This window comes from Astyanax mexicanus, chromosome 10, assembly GCF_023375975.1.
Source record: "Astyanax mexicanus isolate ESR-SI-001 chromosome 10, AstMex3_surface, whole genome shotgun sequence".
In the NCBI taxonomy this organism is placed as follows: Eukaryota; Metazoa; Chordata; class Actinopteri; order Characiformes; family Acestrorhamphidae; genus Astyanax; species Astyanax mexicanus.
Genome location: NC_064417.1, coordinates 32,260,664 through 32,281,141, shown reverse-complemented (window position 1 = coordinate 32,281,141; position 20,478 = coordinate 32,260,664). Strand labels below are relative to the sequence as shown.

At 35.8% G+C, this 20,478-nt stretch overlaps 2 protein-coding genes across 2 annotated transcripts in view; one reads left to right on the top strand and one right to left on the bottom strand.

The window, feature by feature from the left end:
• Positions 1-3,416: 3,416 nt before the first annotated feature.
• mrpl18 (mitochondrial ribosomal protein L18) lies at positions 3,417-8,137 on the top strand. Its single transcript, XM_049484397.1, has 4 exons — positions 3,417-3,645; positions 6,289-6,451; positions 7,449-7,683; positions 7,986-8,137. Exons 1-4 carry the CDS (start codon positions 3,588-3,590, stop codon positions 8,055-8,057), a joined length of 528 nt encoding a protein of 175 aa, XP_049340354.1. The 5' UTR covers positions 3,417-3,587; the 3' UTR covers positions 8,058-8,137.
• A 1,161-nt stretch (positions 8,138-9,298) lies between these two features.
• si:ch211-203d1.3 (protein phosphatase Slingshot homolog 3) overlaps positions 9,299-20,478 on the bottom strand; it is a 30,381-nt gene continuing 19,201 nt past the window's right edge. The window contains exons 12-16 of the mRNA XM_049483912.1: positions 17,518-17,718; positions 16,581-16,752; positions 16,255-16,347; positions 15,684-15,779; positions 9,299-15,064 (exon numbers count right to left, since the gene is read on the bottom strand). Of these exons, the coding sequence (XP_049339869.1) occupies positions 14,831-15,064; positions 15,684-15,779; positions 16,255-16,347; positions 16,581-16,752; positions 17,518-17,718 (796 nt within the window). The 3' untranslated portion in view covers positions 9,299-14,830. The remainder of the gene's footprint in view (positions 15,065-15,683; positions 15,780-16,254; positions 16,348-16,580; positions 16,753-17,517; positions 17,719-20,478) is intronic.

Here is a 20,478-nt window from a genome sequence, read left to right as displayed (position 1 = left end):
CTTTTAGTGTCAGAATATATTAGAAATGCTCATGAAATTACTGTTTTAAATCATCAAAATGAACATTTTATGTAGAGCACTATACAGCATACCTCTCTCAGTCAAGTTCACTGCAGACTGAGGAGAAAATAGCGCCAACGCGACAATAGGAGGCAGGACTACGGGTGCTCAGAATAGACAAAAGGTATACGTACTCCCATTTGCCATACAGAACAGTAAAGAACTCTATAAGTAAAAATGAAAAAGAAAGGGGGAATTTCTGTGAAATTAATAACAAAAACGAATTACAAATACAAAAAAATATAACATTATTTTCATCTGCTACAACTGCATACGTCCAAATGTCAAATACGTCTAAAACAGGTGTATGAGGTTTTTTTGCAGCTCGTTAGCTAACGCTAAACTGCTGGTATCTGTCACGGCATGTAGCCGAAGCCTGTCTGTAATTCTTGTCAGTCTTCACTCATTCTCATGCCAACCACCCCCGCTCCCCCTATTTGCTATTGTGACAAATTCAGTCTGCGGGAAGTTAAGGTTCCATATGACACACATTAAATACATATAAGAAACAAATAAATAAATAAAACAAATGAAAAGATGACTTGACACATCATTAAAAAGAGCAGTGCTGAGTTCTGTTTTACAAAGCAGATTCATCTTAATTAGAGCTTAGAGCATTTTTCTAATTACTACCCTTACACGATCTCGGAATTCAGAGCATCCAGTGGTATTTAGGAGGTAAATGTACACAGAATAAAACGTACAAGGTTCTGAACATATTTATTTACCACAGAATGTGATAGAGGCCAGTTTTTGAAAAACCCATTAAAATTCTCCATTTATTTGAACCACTTATACACGGAACCCCAAACATGGGCATAAAAAACATGGCGCGACTACAAGATGACAACACGACTTCAGTGGTCTATTAGCATGTCACTGTGTTGGTCAGTGATTGTGCTTTGTGGATACCCATTAAGACACCAGAAAAAAAGAAAAAAAATTTGTTCGCACAGGCTACAGCACCAAGCTGAAAATGTTTACCCTTCAATCGTAGTTCACACTGGCGCAATCTTATTATCTTTTTTTTTTTTTTATCACTCTTCAAATTAATCCCTAACGTAGGCCATCTGCAAATTAGCTACTGCCAATTACAATGTTAATTTACTGACTGTCATTTTCCAATGGCTGAATGCAAGTTGATAATAACTGCTGCCTCTAATAATTGCCACCTGAAACTTAGCCTCAGCTGTAAATAAGTGTTTATAAATTAATCAATAAAAATAAATGTTTACTCCACAGTGAAAAAAAACTTTGACCTCAGAATTTCACCTGTTTTTTTTTTTTTACTTTTATTTTGACATTTGTCAGGTTTAAAAAAAATAACTTGCTCTCCAAATTAATCACTAACATATGCCATCTGCTTATTACCTACTGTCAAAATCATCAGACTTGAATTTTTAAGAATTTACGCATGTTAAAAACCCGCTCAGAAAATTATGCGCGTGGACAGTTTGTCCACTTTGATTGTAATCAGCATCGTTCAATTGTAGGAATTTTCAGCATTCATACGAGCCACTGTAAGCCAAAATAGACCATTCAGAGCCCGAGATTAGAGGTGGGCGGATCGATCCAAATATCGATAATATCGATATCAACGCTGGTATTGGTATTGAGCAATACTCGTGTAAAAATATCGATATTCAAGCTTTTTTTCTGCCGCACGCACTGACTGCTTCGCACGAGGATTCACCACAGTCTACTCTCTGGTCTCTTGTTGTTGCACATGCGTCACATGGCTCAGCAAAGCCAGCCAAACCGCCACGCAGGTAGGCTCAGCCTGGCCCCGCCCACTCAGCGCTCTCCTCGAGTCGACAGGCCTCTACCTCAGGAGATTAGTGTTGAGTGATATTTTTTTACACTCTGTTTATTTAAGAAAAACTTGCATTTGAATTGCACTGAAAGAAAGACAATTCCTTATTTTTTATTGTTTTTCCAAATGACAATTCTATTTAAAAAAAGAAAGAAAGAAAGAAAGAACTAGAAAAGATGTCTAGTGAGGGGAGAATTTTTATTTTATTTTTTAATATTTTTTTACTTTATATTTAAACTTTGTTTTGTTACTGTTCCATTGTTTCTAAACAAAAAATGTTGATTGTGATACTAAAGTATTTTGTTATCACTTACAATGTTTGGTGAAATTATATCCTAGTTTTTTGGATCATTTGGATCTATAAAGCTTAAATATTAAAAAAGTATCGGTATCAGTATCGATATCGGCAATACTGGCCCTGCGTTTACTTGGTATCGGATCGATACCAAAATTCCCGGTATCGCCCACCTCTACCCGAGATATTCTCGCGCGTATCTGCACAACTTCGCATCCACCGGAGAAACTCTCGGTCGCCCACCTTAACGCAGCAGCTGTACGCGCGATATCATTGGTTGTCAATCAGCGGGAACAGGCCAATCAGCAGTAAGTCAGGACGTTATCTGATCTACAGGTCATGTGAAGTGGAAAAGGAGTCTTTAAAAGTGGACCTAGTCAATCTCTTTCACTTGGAGTGTGTGTTTTGGAAGCAGAGCGCACGGTGCATTGTACTAGGAGGTGCTGCTGCTGCAAGCAAACTTTTAAAACAAAAAACTTTTGCATGAGCTGTTTGAGTGACTCTGGGGAGGAACTGAATAGTAACTCTTCAGTGGATTTCTCTACTGATTCAGCTAAGGAGCATTTAAACTAGGTGGCGTGCAGTTAATATAGTGGGTTCCCCCTTTCTGCGACACCCCACCCCTGTCGACCTACACGGATGAACATTACAATGACTATATATTCTCTGTCTTGACTTAGTTATATGAACTTATTACACGTAAACAGACCACAAACACAGCTACAAACAAAAGTACCATGTACAACAGACCGCAACAATCACTGCTTAATGTCCTTACAAGTACAGCAATTCAACAAAGATCACGCATTTGTATGCTTACAGTATGCCAGGGGAGCCAAAACATTAACTCACCAGTCAGCGGCCTATACATGTGAATTAGTTTTACATTGAAGGGCAATTTTGTAATTGCATATGACACAATATAGTCTAATTTGCAGTCCATGATAGTTAGCTAACTACCTTATTATGCCAGCATGCTCGCCGTTTTACCACTTAGCAATGCGTAGCACTTTCATCAGAATGCTGAGGAGGGGTTAGACAGCCATGGCCCCGCCCCTGTAGTTAAAACCATGAATCTGAATGGTTAGATTGTCCTATGACTTTGCTAATAGACTCTATACTCTGAAATATATGCTTACAATTTACAATAACTATAATATATATTTTCTGATTAAATATTATGTAATGATTGAACTAATAATAATGTAATATTAATGAGCACACACTTAGGCGGAACGTGTGTGAAGCGGGGAGCGTTTCCACACGGACGCTGATTGCTGAGTGTAGCAGAACTGTAAAGATGTCTGCGCTGTAGGGTCAGTGTGTGTGAGTGGGATTTAGCTCAGTGCAGGAGCAGAACTCTCTCTTTATTAATATTTTCAGTGTTAATAATCGGTGTAAGTAAGGGCGCGGGGTATTATGGCGCTTGTGGCGGCGCTGCTGCGGAAAGTCCGGTTGGAAAGCGGCTGGAGGAGAGGTGAGGACACGGGGGGACTTTTATTATAAAATGTAGCGTTACTTGCTTCAGCTCGAGACTTGTTCGATATTTATCTTATTTAATGACATGTTTGGTGTGAAATAGATGCTTGAATTATGAGGTTTAAATTGTTTATGTATTTGTCACATAATCATACCTGTCAAGTTTTAGATTTAAAAATAAGGGATATTTTCCTCAGTCCGCTTAAAGTCGTCCCACCAGCCCAACGAAGGTTCAGTATCCCTTACATTTTAAGACAGGTTTACAAAAAATCTAAAATAACCACATGTGAACCATTTACACACTACAATTAGATTAACAGGATCTGAAATGTTGTGGACATTCCTACATATGTCATTCTTTAATACAGCCAAATTAAAAACCCTTTTCTAGATATTTAAAAAAAAGTTAAGATTTCATGTATTTTTTGGCATAAATGCACTCTTTTATATAATATATTTTTTATTTATATAATAGATTTAAAATTGAACAAGGGGTGCACAAATTCTGCAAAATGACTGTAGGTGACCTAAAATAGTATCATGAGCTTTTACTAAAATTAGTCCTAAGGGGCCTACACAATTAATAATTTTTAATTAATACTTCTTTCTTTTGATCACTCCACCCCTGATCAGTTCAGTTAATTTCGGTCCTCTCCACATTTCTAGTTAAACTGAGTCACAAGCTGTAATTTTTTTATTTTAAAAGGTTTAATCTGTGTGTTTTATTTCGGAGACGAGTATTTTTAAGCAGCTATCAGAAAAAACTCATCACAGTTTACATGATTAGCCAACCGTTACCTTTCTTTTAGAAAAATCGCTGTATATCCAGATCTGTTTTAACATCAGCTGCTCCGACTAGCTGCCTGAACTCACAGCGACAGGGGGCTTCCCCACACTGACCCTCCTTTGCAAGCTGATTGGCTGTTTCTCCTGAAAGGCGGGACTTTCTCCTTGAACCGGCTCCACGATTGGTTAAGAGACACAGAGCGGTCAGTGCCCTGTCTCCTCAATAATATATATATTTTTATTGTAATATAAAACGGGAAATTTACGGGAAAATACTAATGCGGGAGGACGGCAGGAAAGAGGAGTAAAATACGGTAGGTTCCCGGCCAAAACGGGAGACTTGACAGGTATGCACATAATACCTGTAACGTTACGTATTTTAAAACATTAAAGTACTGTACAGTAACGTACAGGTCAAAAGTCTGGACTCGCCTCTTCTTATCAACGTGTTTTTCTTTTTATGGTTTTTACAGTGTAAATTTAATAATGAAGACATTAAAGCTATACAAAAACATGCTGTATTTTGTAAACAAAAAGTGTTTAGATTCGTCTTAGTACCACATTTAGCTTTAAGGACAGATTTGCACACTCTTGGTATTCTAGTCTCAGGATCTTCATGAAGTAGAGTCACCTGGAATAGTTTTCTTAGCTTCTTGAAGGAGTTCCTGGAGGTGCTAAACAATAGTTGCTCCTTTTCCTTCATGCTGTGAAGCTCCAGCTCATCCCAAATCACCATCTCAGTTCATTAGGTTTAGGTCAGGGGATTGTAGAGGACAAACACTTTTTCTGTTTACTATGTAATTCCATATGTGGCCCTAATTGTTTTCATGAGTTTTAATATTAATCTACAATATAGAAATTAAACCATTGAACAGAGGGTGTGTTTAAACTTTTCACTGGCACTTCATATAGACACTACACTGTACTACATTAGAAAAGGTGTCTACAAACATTAGGGCATATAATGCATATAATGTAGTCAAGTCAAGAAATATTAGCACATTTCAGAACCTCCTTTCATTCACTTATTCATGTTTTCATGACTGTGGTGATATATATACAAATGACATAACTATAGTGTATAATATTATATCTCTAAATGAAAATAACTAATATGCCAAAAAAAGGTTCCCCATATTGATATAAAGGTGAATTCTTGTGTAGTTAAATTAGTAATTAGTAAATTCAGTGATATTTAGAAACATTTTTTACAGGTAAGATGGCTCAGAGCTGTCTGATATTAGAATGCAAATACCTTTATATTTTAATGTTAGGGCTGCGAGGTTAATCCAATTAATGTAATTACTGCTTTAATGTGATTTTCAAAATGAGATACCTGGGATTGTACATCTTTACATATAAAAGCTGCGAGAGTGAATCTCAGTAGATAGACATTTGCTTCGGTCAGAAACCGAAGCAAATGTCTATGGCATTTGTGGCAGTTATTTTCATATTTCACACTTTTCCTTAAATTAAATATAAGGAGGTTATGTTTGCACTGTGTTTAATATAAAAGCTTCATGTAAGGTTGATGGGGACTGCCTGCTAGTCATAAAAAATACATACTAAATAAATAAAACATGTAAATGTATAGGAAGCAGTAGTTTGTGCATCACTTTGAATTGTGCAGTTTGTTTATAAAAAGAAGATCTACAAATCTGAATTGTAGTTGAGAATTGGTCATATATTTAAAGAATATCAATATTATTATTATTATTATTATTATTATTATTATTATTATTATTATTGTTTTATGTCATTTTAACTTACAATATTACCCAGCCCATATGCATGTATATAAATGACAACAAATGACAAGTTAATTGCGTGACATCACTTTTTTACTCACTTTCAGCTCAGAGTCTGACTCAGGCAGTTCCTAAGCCAGAGGAGAACCATAATGAGGACATCAGTAAGACGTTTGTTAACCGAAACCCCAGGAACCTGGAGCAGATGGCCCTCGCTGTGAAGGACAGGGGCTGGAACACCGTCTGGCCCATAAAAGAGTACTACCACAGGTGTGTGTGCGTGCGCGCGTGCACTTTACTCTGCAAAACAGTTCATGTTCACAGCTGAACTTTAGCTTGAAGTCAGCTCAGGATTGACAGTTTAGCAGATTGACACATTTTTTTAAACTTTCTACTCCTCTGAACTTTTGTTACTCCTCTTTAATTTCAGCTTGTTTTCATGCTGGTTTCTCATCGTTCACAAAAATCTATATCCACATAAATTGTATTTTAAATGTGCATATATGCAGCTGAAACAAGTAGCTTAATGCTAAATGTAGATTAATTAATCACAGTGCCTGTAGTTAATTTGATTTTTTTTTTAAACGCCTGACAGCACTAATAATAATATTATCAATTTATGGTATATCAAACCAGCTACTGATGTCATGAAAACTATAAATAATACTAGATTTCATGTGGGGAGGTTTGGTGATGACCCTAATCATTTTTGCTGGCCTTCATATTTCCCATGGTGTTTAGTTAGCATTAACAGGAATTATTGAAAAAAAGATATAATTAAATTCCAATGTCTTATTTGTTTCCAATAATTAAAGCTTCTTTCTACATCATCTTACAATGATGCTTTTGTATTATAATGCTTTTATTTTATAGAAACTACTCAAAGTTTGTTTGTAAAATGATTGCAATTATTATTGAAATTATTTCAAAGTATTGTCCATTTAAATCAGTTATCCTGACTGGCATTCACAGTTGTACACTTTTGTATGAATGGTATATGTGTTTATTCTAATATTATTTATTGTTTTACTAAGTAAATAAACTCACTACCTAGATATGGTGCTATTAAATCGTTTACTCCATATGATATGCATTTTTACATTTACTTGTATTTTCCCTGTATTAATTGTATTAATTGTAAAAAAAACAAGTTAAAACATATGTTTTATAAAAGCTGATATATTTTAAAACCTTCACAAAGGAGGGTTTCTCTGTAAGTCTCTGTGTAAACCTGAGCTGAAACTAACTAAATGCTGCCCCCTCTCAGGCTGGTGTTCCGGCGCTCGCAGCATCACATCTCTGCCGAGGTTTACTCGCGTGACTCTGTTGTGCCTGTACTCACGTGCTCCACGCAGGAGTGGGCTCTGAAGAAGGAGCTGAGCTCCACCCGCTCCGTCTCTGCATGCCGAGCCGTGGGGGAGGTTCTGGCCCAGCGATGCCTGGAGGCCGGGATCACTCGCATTGTTTACCGAGAAGTACCGTGGACCTTCCGCACAGAGTCGGTAAGTATCATGATATCAATATTTTGTCCCACCCCTAGTGGACACCCTTTCTAATGAACACATTTAGCTACTTTGAGTTGCACCTATTGCTGAATCAGATGTGCAGATGCAGCATCCTTACTTTGAACTAATTTGCAACTGACTATGAAAAACAATAGGACACATTTTACAATTTACTAACAGTTTTCTAGTTGTCATTGACTTATAACCTTTATTGTCCAAACTGTATTTGTAAGAACATCTCCAGCTTTAAGTGACATATTTGTAACAATAAGCCAGTGTTTTATCTCCCTTTGTTTCAGGTTCAGACCTTTTGGACAGCCATGAAAGAAGGGGGTGTGGTCCTCAGCGAACCACGTCGCAAATTTATTTAACTTGTTTGTTTTTCTTTTCCACTTCCTGTCTTTTCTTTTGTACTGTAACTTCCAAATAAAATTGTGTTTAATCCAACTTATTTTTGAGGGTTGTAAAAGATTTATTTTTCTTGTGAGTGATTTTTACTTATAAATTCAGGTTTCTACTCACAGGTTGAAGTCTGTAATCACATAATGATCCACTTGGTCAGAAATGTAATTGAACAAAGTTATAAAGGGTCTTCACTGTTTATGTAATGCTATTTGGTTTATTACAGTTTGGAGGCAAATTGTAGACACATTTCTGTGATTTTAGCACTATTTTTTACAATGTAAGGTTATACAGACCACTATTTAAGGTCTTCAGGACATCTAGTTTCGCAACACCATGTTAAAACATGAACAAGAGGAGGTGTGGCTAACCTTGTGAAAAGAAATTGTGCTTAAGAGCATTAAAAGTATGTTTAACTCAGGTAAAGAATACTAAAAGTAAATTTTCAATTTAATATACTTTATGAAAATAAACATTAAATATACTTTCTCTGTATTCCCATAAAATGTATTTTTAACCAATATGTTTAAAATTAAATGTGATGATGTGAAAATTATATATAGTGCCATTAAATACTGCCTAAAGTGCACTTCAGTGTATTTTTTTTCCAGTACCAGTAAGGCGTACACTGTGTGCATCAATACACAAAGTAGTACATTTACAATGCACTTTAGGTGTATTAAAAATGTATAATGAAGTCTACTAAGATTTGTAGAAGTTACGAAAAAAACACCCCTAAGCACAACCTTATGTTTTTATGTTGTATTTAAATAGATCTTAATTACAATTAAAATATACTTAAGTTGTCATAAGTTGTTCCAAAATAGTTCATATAGTATGTATTTAAATATGTATAATTGTAATGTTAAAAGTATGTACATTTCCATGTTGAGTATAATTTAAACATATATATACTTAAATGCACTTTTCGTTTGCAAGGGTAAACACAATGCTATTAGCTGTGTTCCAATGTCTAGGATGCAGTTCCAAAGTCTTGAGATGCTAGGGCTGTAGCGTGACCTCTGGTGGCAGAAAACATCATATACACCACATTTTAACAAATTTGACAGTTTTACTAATTCTATTATAACAAACTATAACCACACATCTTAAACCATAGTGTATTAACTATTCATTTCTGCTGTACACCTTAAGTGTCTGTATAATCTGTACTAACAGTGTAATTAAGATTAAAGTCATTCCCAGAGGCTTATTGTTTCAATAAATCCATATATATTTATTATTAGTTTGTACAGCAAAGATTCAAACAGATAAAACTGAAAAAAGACAATAATACAGCTTCAGATCAAGAAGATAAATAGAAAAAAAGCAACAGCAACCATTACTTGATCTTTAAAAGGAGTACTCCCTGTGTCCGATACCAATACCGCTCAGAAAAACAGCATCAGGATATGAGGACTTTCATTAAAGTCGATTATTACATATGGCACAACATCTGCATCATTATTTACATCTGGAATTGCACCTGTGGGAAGGCTAAACATAAGACAAGACATCTTTAGCTCCAACATACTGTATAAATTCACCTTTAACAGGCCCAGGCTTCTGTTCCTTCAGGTTCTATATATATATATATTAACCAGACAGGTCTGAGAAAAAGTACAGCGCTAGAACTTTGGATAGTGTACACTTTCAGTCCAATTACAGTAAGTTGAGGAAGGCTATTAAAATCACCTATTAAACAATAGACAAAGAAAAAGAAGTGGTGCTGTGCCAAAATCAGACTCTTATTTGGTGTACAGGCTCGTCAGTGCGCAGTATGGATACAGCAGAGTATGCTGGTGATTACTGTATCTACTGTAACTGTAGATTAATCCTTATGTTTAAACAGAAATAAAAAGAAGCTGCGGGGAATCTGTTGTTACGCTTAGTCTGCTACAGGACAGACCTGCACTGGAAAGGAGGTAGGATTCAGCACAACACCTGGAAAGGCAAGAATAAAAAAATACACCTTGTTCTTTGCTTGGCTAACTGGTTGTTTTCAGCTATATAGATTTCTTTTTACCTAAAATGAGTCATGATTATGAGTCAAAAAAGTTATTTTCAGTATTATTTAGAACCCTTGAAACCTGCTTTCCATTTACAGTGCCATTTACTGAGCCAGTTATCTAGACTTATTTAGTTGGATTTGTGGTGGTACCTCATGCGTTTTTCAACAATCTTTAACTTAATGTAGAATATAAAACCATTGACTTAAACTTTTTACATAGAGCAATATCCACTCAAAGAACCATCTGAATGATTAAAATGTTTCTTTACCACAATCTAGATCTTTGCTACAGTGAAACAACTCATTTTTGCCAATAGTGGTGAAATGCCAAGCAGGCTCTACACTATTTTTTATTCCAAATCAATTACCTAGAAAGATGGAGGGCCTTAATTATACTTTTCTGGTAAATATATAGAAGTAAAGTTAAGTGTTTCGCTTTAACAAGCTGCTTTGTTTGATCTCGCTTATAGGAAACACCTCGTGGTGTCACATTAGACACTCTATGGGTCTATGGGTTAACTTGGGCTGATTTTTATCTGGAAGCTGGTTCTACTTAAGTGGCACAAACACCATCAAGACCAGCATGTTTTATATAACAAAAAAGGAACACTGTATTGCCAAAAATACATTAACAATCAAATACATTCTCACACACAAATACCCAAGGTACATGCTTGGTCATAAAGGCAGGCCGACAGCACATAAAGCATGCACACTGTCCAATACTCAGGGACCAAACAACACACTCAACCAGAACATACAGTACCAGCTGAGGGTTGGGCACACCCGATACTTGGATGAAGACATTCTGATTTAAAGGCACAAGCTATATCCACACCCCTCTAATGAGTGAATTCTACAGGGGCTTACCATAAGATCATTATGTCGCCATACTCAATGCCAATCATTGGCTAAAGGAATATAAACTCCTCAAAATTGAGCTATGGGGGTCTCTGAAGTGATGTTGAAATGAAGTTGGCAGAAAAAACATCAGCCCTCACTGATGCGCTTGATTTATTAATTTTTGTTTCCAGTACAATCAAATCCCCCCTTACAAAAGTCACGTCAAGTTTAAAGGCTTCACAGAACAGTAGGGACTGTTACTGCAGCAAATTCTCTATTAATACCATAATTTTATTCCAGAAGAAATACTAGAACACTGTAGGATCAGGTGTCGTCAAACTACTGGACACACAGGGTCAGATTACTGGACAAGGAGTTAAGCAGAGTCCTGCACTTTTCTCATGGAAGATTTTCTGTAGGAAAGAAAAAACAGGCCAGGACTAGTACGTAAATAAGAAATTTGATCTATACATTTTCCAAATTGAGATAAATAGATAATTCCATTTATCGTTGAGTGTCTGTATTGGGAATGACATCACACTCAAGTTTCCAGCATTACATTTAAACATTTTTGATAATTTTAGACTATTAAAAAAAAGAAAAATCATAAACAGCTATAGTTCTATTTTTTGGGCATTTTTTGAGTACAATCAAATTCTTCTCACAGCAATGTTCCAATAATCCAGGGTTCCTAACCTAGAACTCTAGAGAGGCTGGTCTACAAACTTGGGTTTAAAAATAAAGACAGTGGGGAAAACCATCTAGAACTTGGAGATTGGATTTTGGTACTGGGAATGATGTCATACCAGAGATAGTTCTATTTAAAGCCTTTTGAGTTTATTAAATTAAGTTTGCCAATGATTAACCAGTGTTTTATGGCAAATAAACCAAATATGTTCCACTTTTTGTGTCAAGTTATCGGTTATCTAGCACCGTCTAGAAGTGATAATAAACTGCATAATACTACTAATACTACTTAATTACTGTTGATGTTTGGTGAAACCATCTTGGATTCAGAAGTCAGGGCTGGTGAGCATTTTAATTGGAAGTTGAAAATTCAGACATCCGAGTTCAAATGGAACACAGCATAAGCCTAGTCCTAGACTATTAATTTATACATTTCCAGCGGGGAATATTTATTAAGTATAGTTGGTAGTCCAAGATTAAAGATGATCCCAATGTAAATAAACAGCACTGAATGTCTGAAAACTAGCAAACATAAAGGAAATTCATTCTCTATACAGGTGCATCTAAACCCCCAGCTGGTACTATACATCTGCAACTGGTCAAGACATCATTATACTGTTTATATATTTATAAAACATATTAAAACATTTCAACATTTCATATTGGTCCACCCTCCCAAACCAAAGGCACTGAGACAGTAGGATTGTGAGATGCAAGGCAGAACTGATTCGTCCGGTAGGTCACATTATTTCAAAGTATGGCACAATTGGAAAGAAATATACAGCACAGAGCACTAAAATCATGAGTCACTCTATAGTAGGCATCAATTTGATATTAGGAACTCTGGATCAGAGCTAGATTTCTATTAAAATAAACAAGGTTTTCTGTGGTAAAAACACAAATTTCAACCCCCATACGTTTAATCTCAAATGTCAAATTTGTTAAAAATGTCTAGCCATAATTTAATCATGTATGCACATGTCTTTTGATCCTCAAAATTATGAAGCTCTTTCATAGGTCAAAAATGATAATGCCTCATGGATGATAAATGCTAAGCCAACACACCTTTGTACTGAACTGATAGTGCACCATAGTCTTAATGAAATTTTATAAAACAACACTAGTGACTGTAATCTGTAATCTACTGCTCTCAGACACACTAAAATTACCTAATTAGACAAAGTGTGTTGGATTGCGTTTTAGTGAAGTTAGTCTTATCGCTTCAGTTCACAGCAGTGTTAGCTTAGCATGCATCATAGCAAATTACTCATAATACAGAATATGACCTCATAATACAGAAGATTCAATGATAAATATATATACATTACACATTTGTTTTTAGAGATTGAGTTCCTCCAAAGCTCCCAATATTAGCATGATGCCAACAACAGAATGAGCTAGCTCTGACTTTAGCTTTCTGTTGACAGCGTTCATATACAGGCAAGATGTACAGTCACACAGACTCGTCATCAAAGGCTCATCTCCCAAAAGTCTTTCATTAACACTCTCAATAAGTTTACAGTTCTCAGGTTCAAGCAGAGAAACATTCTGTAGCTCAGCCGATGCATTAGTGCTAATGATCGCGATGTAAAGCGTGATTTAAAAAGAAAGAAAAAGAAAATAAAGAAAAAAGATGATTTAAGAGACTGTCTTTACATCAAAGAAAAAAAGATAATCATGTAGTTATCATGCCAACAGTGGCAGCATAGCGCTTCACAGTTCCAGAGGAGGAGGGAAAAAGGAGAATGTAGTAGACTTATTGCATAGAATTAAAAAGACAGTACATGAATTTTAAGAATTAGCTTGGAGAACAAAAAACAAATAATAATAATAATAATAATAATAATAATAATAATAATAATAATAATAATAATAATACAGGGCCTGGGAACTCAGATCAGTAAATGTTCTCTAATACTGCATTAAAATCAGTGAGGAGGTGTGAGGTGTGTATGGCTCAGGAAGTGTGATCGCATGTATGCGTGTGTGAGACATAAATAAGATGTTTCCAAGCTGGGGTGGGTTATGCAATTAATCACCATGATATCATTAAAATGTAATCGCATCACAATGCACTTTACTGAGCTTAAAATTGATACAATACTTATAAAGCAAGTGTAAATAATCACATAATACTCCTGTTTGATTTAATGTATTAGTATATATTGCTGCTGTGTAATGAAAAATGTCTATTTTTAGTTTCTCCATTATTTAAACCCTGTAGCTGATTTGTACAGTATTTAAATAATTTTGCTTAAATAGACGAATTCAAATGCTTGGAAGTTACTTCCAAGTTAAGAACATTTTTTTTTCTTTTTCGGTACACGTTTTTTTATATTATTTAACTGTATTAATTAGAATATTATTTATTAGAAAAAAGTAGTTGCCTTATCAAAAAGTCTAGGCACCACTGGTGAAACCAGTGTTCTAGAGTGACAGTAAGTGAACTAATCCTTAACATTAATTCCTATGTATTTGCTGGATTTAATATACTGGGGGAATACAAGGTAAATCATGCCATTTATGAACATGTTGAATAATCAAATAAACAGTGAATGTGTATCTCAATGTTCAGAAGTGTATTTACTGTTTAATTGTTAATTATTTAATTAAATTAAATCAAATGAACAAAATTTAACAATCTTCAGTTTCATACATTTAAAATGTTTTATTAATTAAGTATTAAAATGTATTGGTAGTGCTGCAATTTAAAACTAATATTGATACTTTTTATAATGTTTGTTTAACCCGTGTACTAAATCAGAGAAGACACACTTTTATTTTGTAGGTACTGATATCCTAATATCCTAACTAAACTCAAAAAGTGGATATTGTGATGTAATTATATCACCTTGTGATTGGACCACAGTTCCCCATCCCTGATATAAAGTGTGCTGCAGATAAAGCAAATCTACCGCAATGTATGTATGTATGTGTGTGTGTGTGTGTGGTCACATTAAGTGTGTGTGTGAACTGCTGGATTAGTGAACACAGTGGAATTAGGTGTGCAGGCAGCCGACTCTCTCAGAACTTGATCTCAACAAGCTTAAACACACCTTGACCATCACTAACCCATAATTAATAATAAAATTAAACTGACAGGAAACAGATAAAACTGTGTGCATCATAAACAGTACTCGCTCTCGCTCTCCCAGACAGTGTCTTTTTTTCTTAAGCTCCTCCTACCATTCATCTGCCATGTTAGCCGCTGTTGGTTTCTTCAGGCTGCTCTGCCGGTTCTTCGGGTTCGTCCTGGTCCTGGTCCTGGTTCTGGTCCTGGTCCTGGTCCTGGTCCTGGTCCTGGTCCTGGTTCAGGTTCCGGTTCAGGCTGCTTGGTTCTGGAGAAACATCTATGTGTGCTCTCTGGTAGGTTAAGGCTCGTCGTTTGTGACTCCGTCTACGCTGTGCTGGCGATCGCCTCTGGGCTGCAGGATTCTGTATTAATAGAAGATGATTCTGAGTATAAGTTTTAATTAGAGTTGGTTTAAAGGAGTAATTTGGTGATTGCTCACTGATCTCAGATAGAGTCACGTGTGCTTCTTTAATTTATAGTGGCTGATAGCAAGCTAACGCTAACTCGTACACATGAATGCAATTGCTCAGCTGTGTGGGAATTAATTGATTATCTGAAACCTATTTAAAACACACAAAGCAAAACAAAAATGCAAAAAAAAAATTATTTACCCTCTAATGTAGTTATTTTTTGTTGCTGACATAAGCTCTCTCACCCATCACAGATCACTTTCTGGCATTTACACAGTGGCAGCCAGTTTTGACAATGAATTTTGTACAAAAACCTTTCAGAAGTACATGTAGAAAAATTTATCTGTGAAAACCTCAACTGTCTCAAATTGCTCCTTCTTCCATTAGTAGGTTATGCAATAGAAGCACATCTCAAACATTTGTTTACTGTAAACTGTCAACTAAAGAAGCAGTAATCTAAAAATGTCTCAGAAACTACTGCAGTAAAACTGGCATTTTACTCTTCAACTGATTTATATCTTTATTTTAAATCTCCCCTAATCATCTAGAGGAAGATTAGCAGAATTGTTACCTCTTTATCACTCAAGCGCTCTTCATCATCCAGTTGGATAGACTGCATGAGAGAGAACAGGTCCATCCTACCACTTCTGTTTGGACTCGGACACACCTGAGAGAGAGAGAGAGAGAGAGAGAGAGAGATTCAGAGAAATGTAAGAAGAAGGAAGAGAGTGTTAAAAAAAAAAAGTGATTGATTCATAAAAAAGAGAAAAAGCAACAGAGATGTAGAAAAAAAATCAGGAAAAAGAAGAAAGAAGAAAATAAAAAGAGAAAGAATCCCTTAAAATCTTACTGTGCATTAAAGACTGATGTATGTAGATGAGCTTATTCAAAAGCAACACTCTCTATAACTTCAGTGTAAGTAGGTAGAGTCAGTATTATTTGTCTAACTTTTTTGACTAAGATCTAAAAAAGTTATGTTACCATCTAATTTTACACTACACTGAAACAGAGTTAATATCTTATGAAAATAATTATATTTAATTTAATTATTAATATAACACAGAAGGTCATTAGTTTTCATTACATTATGAATTACATTATTTAAACAGCAAAATGTCAAGTTATGTCTGAAGAGTACTGACCTTGTCGCTGTCCTGGATTGTAATTAAGGGGTTTGGTGTGAGTGTTCCTCCCATTGCAGCATCAGGTGTATTGTTAGGCAGCTCCTCGAACACCTGAGAGGGAAAGAAAGAGTAATAGAGAGCGAGAGAGAGAGAGACTGACTTGAAGACATTTGAAGACCTTTAGTAGTGGCTTAGCAAAGTAATACCTGCATATATATATATATATATATATATATATATATATATATATATATATATATATATATATATATATATATATATATATATATAACTAATGGCAATATTTTAAAAACATTTAGGAAAAAAAAAAAAAAAAACTTTACGTCTTTTTCTTCCTCCTCAAAGCTCTCTTCCTCCTCAGGGCTCTCCTCCTCTTCCTCTTCATCGTCCCCCTGCTCCCCTTCGCTCTCCGCCTCCCGGTCTTTTTTCTTGGCGGCTGTCTGCTGGGATTCTGATTTAGACCTCCGCCTCCAGAGGGCACTGTGGCGCTGTTTACTGCAGATCACACAGGAAAGAAAAAACACCAGTGTGTTTCAGTAAATTTATATACTTTATTTTATCCTAATATCATATTAATGGGTTATACTGGTTTATGGAGAGCCGGTTTCCTCTGTTTTATCAAAAAATGACTGCAAATCATTAAAGGGAGCCTGCGAAGAATTCCTTTATGAATGGGGGTGCATGGAGATGAACGGCTAAAGCTACAAACTTAAATGTAAAATAGTGTCTAATCACTTGCCCAGGATATTCTTTTACCTAACAAAGTAGTATAAATACTTTAGTAAAAAAATGCAAAGAGAACATGGCTGTATATTTTCATGTTTCTACAGTAAATGGGTTTTAGGCAGTAAAGATGCTAGCATTACTGCTACAGTGAGCACTAGAGCACATTTAAAAGGTTTATAACTATAGTGTAAAAGCTTTAAAAATTAAGTTTTCAGTACTGAAACATTTATTACGGTTCTGTGTTGATGAATTTTGGACTTGAGAGCGCCCTCTAGTGTCCAACAAATGGGGAGCATATTCTTAAGTGGGTATTCTCCTCTATAGAAGTCTATGTTTTATGTATCTTTCATCCTAATAGCATCTAAAAAGGGGTGCAGTGCAACAACTGCCAATCAGGGTCAGATAAAGATACTTTAATATTTTATTATTTATATTTTCGCATTACAATCAAAAACCAACTCTCTTAGTGGGGGTTTTCGTTAGGAATGCTCAGATGGTAAAAGAAGATGCCCCCAGAGTGTGTGTGGGTCTAACCTGGCACTCAGGATCCCACTGTAAGTCTGCAGCTGTCTGAGGAAGCCTTCGTTGGGCTGGACGATGGGCCGGCGCTCTCTGACGTGGTTGAGAGCGTAGTCTAAAAGCCAGCCCTGCTGCTTCATCAGGAACGCGATCACCGTGGAGGCGGAGCGAGACACGCCCATTTTACAGTGAACCAATACCGCCTGCCCGCTCTTCCTGCATCACACAACGTGAAAATTATAAAACACACATTCCATAATCTAGATAAAGCAGACATATACAAAAATTCATTGATGCATCAATAGACAGATGTACAAACGTATTGGGACATCTTCTGATTTAGCCTTTATTTTGAAGTTAAGGGTATTAAAAAGAGTTGATTTAGCTTTTTGTTGAGTAACTGTCTCTACTGTCCAGAGAAGATTTTTGTACTGGATTTCAGAAGCTTTACTGGGAGAATCGGATTACATTATATCAGATTCAGCAACAAGAGACCTCAGTGAAGCTGGCCCCTCATATTATTAGAAATGAAATAAAAATATGTCCATTGGTTAGTGCTGCGTTTGTGCTGGTTTGTGCAGCAAAAATTAACGTTTGTGCTGTTATCGTTTTTGAGATATTAAACATTTAATTTTCTGACCTGTTATGTAACCCAGCCCCTCATTTGTGGCCAAATCGCACCAAAGTGGTCTCATTGGTTAGTGCTACGTTTGTGCTGGTTTGTGCAGCAAAAAATAACGTTTGTGCTGTTATCGTTATTGAAATATTAAACATTATATTTATTACCTGTTATGTAACCCAGCCCCTCATTTGTGGCCAAATCGCACCAAAGTGGTCTCATTGGTTAGTGCTACGTTTGTGCTGGTTTGTGCTGTTATTGTTATTGAGATATTAAACATTATATTTACTGTTCTCATTACTGAGATATTAAACTATTTAATTTATTACCTTTTATGTAACACAGCCCCTCATCTAAAGCCAGATTTCATCAAAGTGGTGTTGTTTTTCTAGTGCTGTGTTTGTGCTGGTTTGTGCTATTAGAATAAATGTTTGTGCAAGTTTAGTTATGAGAGTTATTAGATAAAAAAATATTTAATTGGTGGCATTACCCAATATTTATTTACACACATCACCCAGCCCCCCTCATTTATCAGTGTGGTTAGTGCTCACAAAAAGGCACTCAGCCCGGTTAAAAGGCATTAACATGGCAGTCTGTTAAATATATGCTAAGTGCAGGAGCAATTTTTACCATGGTAAATAAGTTTTTACCATGAACAGTCATGTCACCTGAAGACATTCATCTGTGCTTTATTAGATGTGTAAATAAATATTGTTTTTCCTGTAGCTGAATAATCAAAATACCTGAAACCTTTATTTTTACAGCACTGCTGAATGAGACCACTGTGGTTTGGGCTGTATTGGGGGGCTGGATAATGCCACCCATTAAACATTTATTCTAATAGCACAAACCAGTACAAACACAGCACTAGAAAAACAACACCACTTTGATGAAATCTGGCCTTACCAAAAAAGGTAATAAATTAAATAGTTTAATATCTCAGTAATGATAACGGTAAATATAATGTTTAATATCTCAATAATGATACCAGCACAAACGTTAATTTTTGCTGCACAAACCAGCACAAACGTAGCACTAACCAATGAGACCACTTTGGTGCAATTTAGCCACAAATAAGGGGCTGTGTTACATAACAGGTCAGAAATTAAATGCTTAATATGTCAATAACAGTAAATATAATGTTTAATATCTCAATAATGATACCAGCACAAACACTAATTTTTGCTGCACAAACCAGCACAAACGTAGCACTAACTAATGGAAATATTTTTATTTCATTTCTGATTATATGAGGGGCCAGCTTCACACCTATTCAATATTTTTTTCCAAAAATCAATAACAATAACAGCACAAACACTAATTTTTGCTGCACAAACCAGCACAAACGTAGCACTAACCAATGAGACCACTTTGGTGCGATTTGGCCACAAATGAGGGGCTGGGTTACATAACAGGTCAGAAATTAAATGTTTAATATCTCAATAAGGTTAACAGTAAATATAATGTTTAATATTTCAATGACGATAACAGCACAAACGTTAATTTTTGCTGCACAAACCAGCACAAACACAGCATTAACCAATGAGACCACTTTGGTGCGATTTGGCCACAAATGAGGGGCTGGGTTACATAACAGGTAATAAATATAATGTTTAATATTTCAATAACGATAACAGCACACATGTTAATTTTTGCTGCACAAACCAGCACAAACGTAGCACTAACCAATGAGACCACTTTGGTGCGATTTGGCCACAAATGAGGGGCTGGGTTACATAACAGGTCAGAAAATTAAATGTTTAATATCTCAAAAACGATAACAGCACAAACGTTAATTTTTGCTGCACAAACCAGCACAAACGCAGCACTAACCAATGGACATATTTTTATTTCATTTCTAATAATATGAGGGGCCAGCTTCACTGAGGTCAACAAGAGCAGCATTAATAAGGTCAGTATGTTAAATGATGTTGGCCTCACCTCTTTATTCCTAACTCCCAACTCCCCATGGAGCTCAATCATTTCAAAGAACACAGTTCCACTGCTCCACACCTCAATGCTGGGGGGCTTTATGCCCCTCTAGCACACACCTGACATTAGGCACATTGCCAACAGGTTCCTGTTTGTTTACTCTCTCTAGAGAGTCCTATTCTTTTGGCAATACTAATGTGGGGCTAGACAAGCTGTGTAAGAGTGTGTCTACTAACATTTAGGCATATAGTCTATCTATCTATCGATCAAACAAACAATCTATTTATATAAATGTATAGTTTGAGGCTGCTCAGATAAAACACTGCAGTTGTGCAGTGTACAGGTGTAAACCAGAAGTGGGTGGGGCCGGAGTCTTATGTTCAAACATATTCTGTAGCATTTCATTTTGCCTGTATAATCTTCTT

Coding starts and splice junctions, on each gene's coding strand:
- mrpl18 (XM_049484397.1), top strand. CDS start 3,588: ATGGCGCTTGTGGCGGCGCTGCTGCGGAAAGTCCGGTTGGAAAGCGGC. Junction 3,646..6,288: donor GGAAAGCGGCTGGAGGAGAG/GTGAGGACACGG, acceptor ACTCACTTTCAG/CTCAGAGTCTGACTCAGGCA. Junction 6,452..7,448: donor ATAAAAGAGTACTACCACAG/GTGTGTGTGCGT, acceptor GCCCCCTCTCAG/GCTGGTGTTCCGGCGCTCGC.